We start from the raw sequence: 11,054 nt of genomic DNA on the forward strand, positions 1-11,054 counted from the left end.
GATTGACACGCGCCGCTCAGCTCTGATAAAACTTTGCAGACGTTTCCGACACGCCCCTGCACCGTGATGACGTCACGCCCTGGTGAGAAAAACAGTGGCGTCAACGGCCAATTGGCGAAGAAATGGGCTGCAGCGGTACGAATGGATACGCACCACCGCGTTGGTTTCAGTTCCAGGTCAGAGTTTGAGTCCTGCCGCGATCCCAGCGGATAAATGCTGTTTTTTTTTTTTTTAAGGACGGAAGAAGTGAGACACTGTGCTTCCTGAGAGCCAGGAAACCGGGTGATGTAATATTTTCCATCCTCTGAAGATTAGCTTTACAGAAGTGCTGGTGTGCATATTTAATAGAGGTTTCTTTGAAATCCAAGAGCTCCGAATAAAAAATAAAAAAAAGCAGGAAAACTGAACGTCACTAAACCCAGTTTCCTTTTGGGAATATTGATGGTGTCACCGGGTTATAAATACAATAAATATGTCAGTGTTTACTGTAAATACACAGGTATATATATATATATATATATATATATATATTAAAATATGTATTAATTAATTTCATTTTAAATAATCAAAATGTCTTATTTTGTACGACCAATTGTCCAGAACTCAAACACATGCAATTTACAATTAAACAAAAAATCGTTACATTTGAGACATTTTTAAACCGCATATATTTTCAATTGATTAAAAAAAAGAAGAAAAAAAAAAGGGGGTTGACTATGAAATGAATCTGAGTGGATCACTAACGTATGGGTGTGTGGGTGTAAACCCCTTTGCCTTAGATAAGGATCTCAGGATCAGTGTGGTTCTAATGCCCCTCCAGTATGAGCTGTGATCCCATTAGCTGGAAACAAAGCCTCTTTACTGCCAGTGATAGGGCAAATCTGTTCCTGCACCAACTGAGAGGGAGGGGGGGCACCTCTCCCTCCCTCATTTCCGGAATAACCAGCTAGCTCACATTCAATACGTTTTAGGGGCTGAAGCTATCTCTCTCTCTCTCTCACACACACACACACACACACACACCTGTTTTTAAGTGCATTACGTTCCTAAGCCTGTATGTCAGCACTCCCGGGCGGCATAACGATGTGGAGCCGGCCCTTTAGTTTTCCAAACAGGCCACTTCACCTCCATTACTGGCGCTTCTTCCACTGGCCGAGAAATACCCCCACCCAATTAGAGTGTTTCCCACTATAGATAATACACCACATAATGATGACCAGAACATTCTCCTGCCTTCCCCGTGACACTCTATTAAGAAACATTTGACCATTGTTGTGCATGGGGGGAGGCGGAGGGGGGGAGACGCAAATTGATTTTTACTGACATTGAAAGAAAATAGGTGAAGGGAATCTACCACATGGGGGCCAAACACCGCAGCAAGGGTCTGAGAACCATGCTAATTAGTTTGATTAAAGTACCACACACAACGCTGGAGGTCTTTGTTTACCTCAAACACCCCCCTTGTGTCTGCTCCCCTTCCTCAAAGATCACACAAACACTGACATCCATTTCCATTCCAGACCACATAGCTGAGGATTTTTTTGCATAATAAAAAAGGTCAGGTTTGTTTACATTCTCCACCCCCAGTGGAGAACATGTCTGGGCTTTACTGAAATTCATAAAACAGAAGATGCTCTTTTGGGGACCTTTAGAGGAAACTGGGTGTCTTGTTGCAATGTAACAACCCAAGTGGATTGACGCATACATGTTGGGACTACTATTATTATTTGCCTGAGCTGCAATACAGCAGCTATCACTATAGCTCAAAATAGCACAGTGGACAGCGTATGCTATAATGCAGCTCCCTTGTAAAAGTGAATTAACAGCACGTAGTCATTACCGGCTGTGAAACGTGGTGGCATGTCCTGCAGTGCTGCTAATGGACTGAGCGGAGTCTATGGGGGGCCTTTCTGCTGCGTCTGCAACTAGACTACGAATGTAACCGCAACACAAGATGTAGTATGTATGAATAATGCCACTGTGCAAAGTAATTAAAAGGAAAGAAACCCCCAGAGACCCTTGCATCACGAGGGTCTCTGGGGGTTTTCTTTCCTTTTTATTTTGTATTTTTTGCACGAGCCTACGTTACTGTGTTTTGGACAAAAAGAGTCGCCTCCTCACCTGGCCCACCTCGCCGATCACTCCCGAGCCGTCGATCCGGGGCCGCTTGCACTCCGCCCCGGTGGAGTCCAGCAGCGCGGCGGCCGCCTGCGCGTCGGGCTCCGGGTCCCCGCGCTTCATGCCCCGCACGGTCGCCGGAGGGCCGCCGGCGTTGGGGTGCACCACCCCGGCCATGGCGTCCAGATCCCGGTCCATGAGACCCCGGGACACGGGCAGCATGATGGATGCAACGTCGGTCGACATTAACATTGAAAAAAATCGTGTGTTTGTCCCCCCGTGGCTTGCGCTAAACTGGGGAGGAGGATCGGCTCACCTACTCGCGTGCACCTTTTGTGCGTAACAAGGCAGCAGCGGATGGTTTTCCTCCGCAGTAGAAGAAGAAAAAAAATTATATTTTGATGCCGCAAAGACGCCTTTACTGTATCTCCTTCTGGGCCTTTGTATGACCCTCCCACTGAGGAGTTGATCTATCTGGAAATGGGTTGGCTCTTGGTTTAAGAAATGCAATCTAACCAGCGCGTTTGTTTAAAACAAAACACACTGGTAGCTCACAGACACTGCTCCTACCTCACTACTAAACGTTTAAAAAAAAACATACACCTAAAACCAGCTGTGTGTCGGGTTTAATACCCAGCTTGCTGACCGTGTGTTTATTCAGCCTTCTGCTGGGCTGCCCAAGAGGCCTACGTTGTTCCAGATCATAACAAACCAATTAAATAAAACAGATCAAAACAACAGCACAACCTACCGCCAAATGTCCATTTGCCCTCGTCTAGTTTTCTCTTCACGAAGATCCGTGTGTGTGGTTGCGTTTCTCTCTTTCTATTCAAGAGCGCAACATCAACATCCTACCGCAAAACCTCAAGACTAAAAAAAACCTTAACATGTCTTCCGTTTATTTCCTTTCCTTCCTTCCTTTCCTTCCGTCTATCAGCCTCGTACCACAGAGCAGAGGTTCACTGAAAGTCAATCCGCGTCAGGAGCTCGCTCTTTCCCCCATGTTAGTCCGCGAGTCTGCGTAAAAAAAAAAAGAAAGACAAAAAAAAACACGACTTCTCCCCCCTTTTAAAATAAATAAATAATAAAAACGCCACACAAGCAAACGCACGGAGGACTGCGGTGTTTCCTCTCCCCTCTCGCGCGCTCTTTTTCTCGCCGAGAATTTTCTTTTCCTCTCCCCGTTTTCCCGGTGCGATCTTGTGGCGTGTGTGTTACAGAAAGGAAACTGCCCTCCCTCCTCCTCCTCCTCCCCTCTTGGTGTAGTCGTTCCCCTCCTCCTATCTTCCGCTCTCCCTTTGAACGCAGCGCCAGACAGCCATGCAGCCTGCAGAATACACGCAGTGTGCCGCAGTGCTTCCATACATTTCACCGAGGGGAGGTGTGTGTGTGTGTGAGTGAGTGTGTGTGTGTGTGTGAGTGAGTGTGTGGTATGGCCCCAGAAAGACCCTCTCTTACAATACAAACCCAAACATGTAGATCAAGCGCTAGCTCTTGATATCTAGCGGTGCACCATTTAATGTGTATATTTTAGTAAAGCAGATGTTTTGCCTCGTTATAAAGCGTGTTTAACGGTGGTCACGTGACACGTCTGCTTTATCAAGTCCTGCTCGGCAAGATCCCATTCCTAACTCATTACACAACCGATAACACAGGCCAAGGTCTTCACACTCGCCCAGCTGTGAGTCATGCAGCATGGAGTACCTTATGTTCCTGTTGGCATTTGCATCGCTTGGATGACACCCAGTGGTCAGAGGCGAGCGCGAGGGAAGAGACACTTTGGTGGAGCGGAATTATGAAACACGGGATTATAGGGGGCTGGACATCTGATTTATACTTCGACAGGTTTACTTTATGCACTTTATAGACACCGTTTATACTTTGCATTTTCTTTATTTAATTTTCTCAAATGTAATATGTTCTGCTCTGCCATTTTATTGGATTGTATTATATTGAGTATTTTCATCCTTAATATTTTACTATTATGTTACTCTTTAACTTTTCTTTCTGCTGCTATAAACACGTTTGTTGTAGAACTTTATTCTGTGGATGAATAAAGACATATATATATATATATAAATAAAACACATACGTTATATACTTTATTCATCCCCAGAATAAAGTTCTAATAATTAACTATTGCTATATATATATATATATATAAATAAAAAATAGCTAATTATTTTATATTTGTGTTCTTGCATAGTTGAGATCAATACCACCAAGGCCTATAGTTAAATATGAAGCATAAAGACTGGAATCCAAAGATGATAATGTTCACTTACCAGCACCCTCAACTATCTGACTATTTCTCATCCTGGAGAAAAACCTGAGGGTTTTCACTGCTTTGCCACCCTGTGAATCACAGAAACCACAATGTGTCATTTATTTTTCCCAGTTGTTTTTTTGTGCAGATTAAAAACAATTGAGATGCGTGTGGATTAGCGAGCTTCTGAGGTGCTGGTCGGAGAGCCAGGCTAACCGTCTCTCGTCTTTATGCTAAACTAAGCAACGGCAAAGTTGGGAGCCTTAAGGTCAAGTTTACTCCATCTAAACCATGTCTGAGGTTTATATTTGAAACAGGCCCAAATGTGCAGTGACTCTTGGTGATTCGGGTCATTATAAATAACCTACACTTGAAGCTGCTGTACCCGTGGCTGCATTACCTAAATGTAAATACATTTTATTTATTGGGGGGGGGGGGGAGAGAAAAAAAAAAAAACATACACACAGTACCAACTGACATAACAGAAGCATGCATTTATTATTACGTACAGGTCTTGCTTTATTACTTCGTCTTTCAGTCGGTACATTTGTCAGCAGGATAACAGAACTACCGGCCTGACTTCCATGAAACTTGAGGACGGTGTACGATACCATACGCGTTACAGTGGGGGCTCACAGCTCATTCTTGTCTCAGGATCCTCAGCCATGTTAATCTGGCTGAGTTTGAGCGATCAAACGCACGTGTTCAAACACGCGCCGCTTCAAACCTCCGGCGTGCTCCACATGAAGGGCGGCGGAGCGAGGCAGTCCCGAGTCTCAATCGCTCTGTCCTCAAGTCTTCATGTAAACAATACCGCCTCGTGCTTTCTGTGCGAGCGCCACTTCCTGCTGTAAAACCAGGTGGCTGCCAGCTTGGGAATAAACAGACACTCGGGTGTCCTTTCAGAGCTTTTATTGGCGGTGGTACAAGTGATGTCTGCAGGCCTGAAAGGGAGAAGAGAGAGGAGACATGTTCAGTACAGAAAAGTGACTTTGTAGTTTGACGTGAGGAACACATTGGTTCCACTTACCAGGTCATCACCGCCTTCAATCGCCTTCCATGCCGTAAACTGAAAAAACAGGAAATGGTTCAGAGTTGATAAATAATTCACAAACAATCCTCATTACTAAATAATCGGCCTGCTGTCTATGGAACTGCAGCTACCGCTGGCTCTGTTCAGTGACGAGCCTTGTGATGGGGGCTCGTTCCTGTATGTGTGAGCGTGTCATTTTCCTCACCTTCACTGGCCGAAGCATCCCTCGACGCAGGGCCCATCACGCGGCGAGCAGATCTCGGTTGAGCACATGAAGTTGTTCTGAGAGCGCAAATAAAGTGGAGCAGGATTTGATGCAGCGTACTTTGACAAACAGCTGCTGCCAATTGAGATTTTGGCCGGAGTTTGCGGTTTACAAAATGGCCTCTCCACATGTCCTCGTAATGAATGCTGACTTTGGAGATTTAGAGATACGGCGGTCAATGGTTTCATTTACCACAAACTATATGCCCACGCCACACAAAATAAAAAAGGTGGGAATTTGCACTGAAAGAATTCCCACATGCTTTAACATTAAATTGCCTAAAGACCGGAAGTCTGAAGAAAAAGGTCCAATGCCAACATCCACTCTAAGATAAAGCTTCATCGATTCCCAGGGGGGAATTTCACAGGCACTCTATGCAGACAGCTGCACGGTTTACAGCAACACATTAGAAACTATACGGGAAGCATGCTTGAAGCAATAGTGAGACGATTTGGGAAATACGCCTTTTCCCCCCCCATTTAGTTTCCACCCCAAAAAGTTAGTTGGGAAGATCGATACTCTCCTATATTTGTCCAATAAATTAGAAGCTAGCGCATACAGCAGTCATGTTCATAAGTCTTAAAAAAAGTTTTATCCTTCCAGCACTTATTTACAATTCAGTTTTTGCATGGATTAAAGCAAACAAGATCAAATAATTGGGGAGCTTTAGGAGGTCCAGAAGGCATATTTAAATGTTTTGTTCAACATTTGGACCAATAGTCTTTTTCAGTTTTTATGCTAAGCTAACTGTCCTTTAATTACGAGGCCTCATCCATCATCTCATCTTACTCCAAAATGTCCTACCATTCTTTCAAATATGGCCATAAATGATTTGAAATGCCATTTTCTGACTTCTAGTTCGGTTTGACAACTTGAGGGAAACAAATACTTCTGTAAGAGGTCTCACAAATAATCATGAAAAGAACACCACAAATACAGTTAGATGTCTATGATGCGCCACCATTGTTATTGAGAGAACTTTAGGGCCTCTTCTTATCCTTACCTCCTCGTCCGGGTCCATGGACTCACCATCAGGAAGGAACTGGAAGGTGCTGACGGTGAAGCGGCGGGTCTGAGCCCGAGGAGTGGGTGGCCGAGGACTAGAGAGCACAGCTTCCTGCAGGGCAGGGTCCATGGGGTTGGAACATCTTGGCAGCAAAATTTAAAATCAGTGAGCCAATTAGATAACAGGAAGCAGGTGGCAAAATATATATTTCTCTTCATTGCCTCTCAGTGAAAAACACACCACTCAATATACTTTTCCTCATAGAGGTGTTTCGACGTACCCGTTGTACAGCAGCAGCCACACAGCCTTTCCGGTGAGAGGGTAGGCCACACAGAAGTGCACCAGCAGCACCAAGCTGGGATCCGAGGCATTGAGCAGCCGCACTTCCAGGTAGAGGGGTTTCCCCAGCAGCATCTGCAGGGGCGGGTGATTCTGGGGATAGTAGCTGCTGTACTCTGCGTCTGCAGTGAGAAGAGGTGTGTTGGAATAGAAGAGGGATTAGTTCTCAAAACCACAGTCCAACCACTCAAAGCTAGTTCTCCAACGGCTGATCCGGATGCACTTGAAGCATTCACACGGCGCTAAAACACTTGTCAGTTTCCATGCCTCTTGACTGTGTCTGTAAACACAAAAACCACACACTTAACGATGCAGAGCAGTTGTTGGTATTCAAATGAAGACAGTCTACCTTTGGCGATCCGCAGCTGGACCCCAAACATCCCCTGGGCCGGAACCTCAGGTCCGAGGGTGCGAGTTTTCACCAAGTAGCTCACACTCAGGACAGTGCCTGGCACAAACCTGCACTCCACCAACAACCTGAGGATGGAAACACACAGAATGCTTTTTTGACAATTGACAGGGAAACAGAAAAGCACCATCAAACCGCCACTAAACAACCAGAGGTTTCTCTTAGGAGGTGGAGACTAAAACAAAACTAAGGACTAGACCCATAATCTAGTAAACCTTTATTTGTAAGTATTCATTTTGAAGTAGTTGTGTGTGTCAGAGATAGAGAAATACCTGCAGCATTGAAAAATACAACTTTCCACAAAATGTGTGTTTTAGTTTACAGCGGAAGAGCTTAAGTATAAAGTACTACCTTACATTAAAAGACTACTATAATATTCAGTCGTATTTTCTGTAACTAAGCAACAATGCTACTTCCCGTTCACACCGGCACCCGCATGCCCGGTGTACATGAATACTCATGTGCCATTTGTTTCAGGCTTGCTAGTATAGGCGGAAATCATTTTGCAAACAATGCTGAATCCTAAAAAAAGAGTCTAAATACTGGACTTGGTTGCATCCGATGAACACAAGCACAATGTGTAATAAGCAAATGTATGCAAATTGGCCCAGGACATTTAAATAATCTGAAACCCTTAATCTAATCTGGTGTTTTACAAGTGTTTTACTCCAAGAACAAAACCCAACATGCTCTGACCTGACAGGAGAATCCCTTGTGATGGCGCCATAGTTGAGGCGGATTGCCTGAACCTGGCTGATGACCTCCACCATGTAGATCACTGCGTTCCCGACTGCCTGTCAGGACGGAAGCAGACATGAAATTTAGAGTGTGGACACTAGAGATACTAAATCACCAGACAAGGCCTTTAAAAATCAATAATCCATTAACTGAAACCCGTCCACACAAGCAGTTATGACAACAGGCCCTTCTGGCTTTTCAATGTTTTTAGAAATGTTGTCTTTTATTAAAGCTTGCCACTCTGCGTGTCCCACAGCCGTCCATCGGGATCTTGAACAAGGCGTAGTCGGCAGTCACCCTCTGTGGTTTGCAGGTGGAGTTGCTGGCAACGACGAGCAGTCCAGGAGAAAGAGGGGGCTCCGTGAGGAAGGCCGACACGGAGAAGACAAAGTGGCGGTCAATAGTGCACTCTGGAGGAGGACACAAACCGTCATGGAAAGGTCAGATGAAAACAAACAAAAGGTCAGAAATCTCAGGAGGTGATTGATAATGAGACCCACGGTATCTTATACCCTTTTCTGGTTCTGAATCACTGCCAGCTTGAATCATGCCCCTGTTGGTCCTGAATACACCGCTTCACACATCCAGCGCCCTTCCCCCCCCCCCCCCCCCGGCCCCTTCTTTTCTTTAATATACCCGCGCCCGAATCAGCTCAGCTGTACTCGGCTAAAGTGGCGTGAAAATGCCACCGGGGGTGGACGCAAACTGCGGCTCACCATCCATGGGGTAGTAGCAGGCAGGCGGGTGTCTGTCGAAGCAGCAGCCCATGGAGTGGCACTGTGGCTGGGACACAGCGGTGGGTCCGCAGGGGAGGTGCTGTTCACTGGGAAGGTTGCACTCTGAGGGACAGCACGACAAATGTCAACCGCATCAGTTAAAATAACTCTGAATGGCCGGGAGAAAACCACCCTTTTGCAAAGTGAATAGCCTTTCTGGAGGCGTTAGACATAACACCCAGTTACCTTGTCCAGACTCTGGGATGACAACTGGACAGGAAAACGGAGCCTCCCGTCTCCCATTTGCAGTCATGTAGACGACAGTGATCATGTACATGTTTCCCTTTTAGAGAAAAATGTTTATGCAACAGTTAATGGGCCCAGCAAATGGCCACTTAAACAAAAAGGCCACGTGCTCAGCGTGAAATCCGAGTCAATACTTGCCTGCACGCTCATGTGGCAGCGCGAGAGTAACTGGATAGTCAGACGTATTTTGCCATCTTTGCCTTTTCTTGCAGAATACCCACAGTGCTCTGGGGCATCCTGGAAACTCATCTGGTTCCCCTTGATGTCTGGAGGTGTACATGTGGAATCATACAATAGGTTACTTTTGTGTAGACTTCAAAAAAAGGCAATGAGAGCTCTCAGCATGGCAAAGCGTTTCAGTGCAGCCCCGATCTAAACAAAAACCACGCCTACCTTGTTCCCCTCCCCCCAGTCACTGTACACCAGAGTGGCCCCCGTGAACCAATGCTAAAATTCAACTCATGCAGAGCTGATGGCAACCATATGCATCTGGAACATACACATCGACACACACCTTTAAAAGCTATTCCAGAGAAGGGACCAGAGGGGAGCTCCACGGTCATCTGATGGGAGGAGCAGTAGACTTTACACTTTGGAACAACAGTATGGTCGACCTTGTCCTCGGTGGTGCTGGGTGGGGTGGGTGACACTGGTGGGGTGGGGGACACTGGTGGTATGGGAGACACTGGTGGGGTGGGTGACACTGGTGGGGTAACTGGTACGAGGGTTTCATTGGTAGTTGAATACGGGCATCGCAGATCCAGACTTCTATACAGCGCCACGGAGAGGTCCCAAAACCTCAGATTTAAGGAAATGGTCGTGGGAGTCTAAAGAGAAAGCAAGATCAATAAAGTCAGCATGAACTACCACGCATGGTTCACAGCTACTGTAGTCAAAAATAGAGTTGTGCTCAACTCACCCAAAAGAGGCTTTTTTTACTATGTAGGTTGCACAGAACATTAAAACAACTCCACCCAGTACAGATGCATACAGAGCAACTGCTGCATATGAGAATAATTGTAAATATGAGCTGCTGAAAAACTGTACACACACACACACACACACACACACACACACACACACACACACACACACACACACACACACACACACACACACACACACACACACACACACACACACACACACACACACACACACACACACGACTGGTGTCATAAATCGCTGTAGTGACAACACAAGTGGTGCAAACCACCAGCGTCAGCAATCCAAGATAATTGTGTTCTTTGTGGTGGCGTTATATTGGACTGCATTGAGGCACTGAAAGTGGTTTACACACGCACGCCGTTATGTTGGTAAGAAGCATTGGAATATGACCATCGACACTCCTTTTTTAAATTATTTTAACGTGGCGGCAGTCAGTGGCTTCATGTTACCGACTTCCATGTTGAATGTTCCTGCGTCGCTCATCGTGTGAAGGCAGCATGAGACTTTACGGTGGACAAGAACTTCCTTGAAACTTGCGCTCTTCTCATATGCCAGTTATTTTGCCTTATATATGGATTAAAAAGGCTCACACAATGACACTTAATTTAGACTTCAAATTTAAAAGATAATATTTTATATTTTAACTGAACTTTACAAGTTCATTCTGTCATCAGATAACTAAACTCAATCAAAGAAACAATCTTATAATGCATTTAAAAAGCAGGGGCGTGATTAAAGTAAAGCAATTACATAAACATGGTGACACATTAGCAGGCAGTGACGAGACAACATGCAGGAGCTCACCGGTAGCTGGCTGTGGCAGGAGGGCAGACGAGAGTGAAGGATTACCCCGTAGCCCTCAGCCGATTGCAGCATGTACCCACACAGTGGAGACACACCGGAGAGCAAC

General features: G+C 45.6%; 1 protein-coding gene across 1 annotated transcript in view; it reads right to left on the reverse strand.

Moving 5' to 3' along the window:
• The window catches only part of rbfox2 (RNA binding fox-1 homolog 2), a gene marked incomplete at its 5' end in the record, with an annotated part of 29,894 nt that extends 27,524 nt beyond the window's left edge, over positions 1-2,370 (reverse strand). The window contains one exon of the mRNA XM_079220061.1: positions 2,122-2,370. Within this exon, the coding sequence (XP_079076187.1) occupies positions 2,122-2,370 (249 nt within the window). The remainder of the gene's footprint in view (positions 1-2,121) is intronic.
• Between the last annotated feature and the right edge of the window lie 8,684 nt (positions 2,371-11,054).

Source organism: Taurulus bubalis (genome assembly GCF_910589615.1).
Source record: "Taurulus bubalis genome assembly, chromosome: 6".
NCBI classification, from domain to species: Eukaryota; Metazoa; Chordata; class Actinopteri; order Perciformes; family Cottidae; genus Taurulus; species Taurulus bubalis.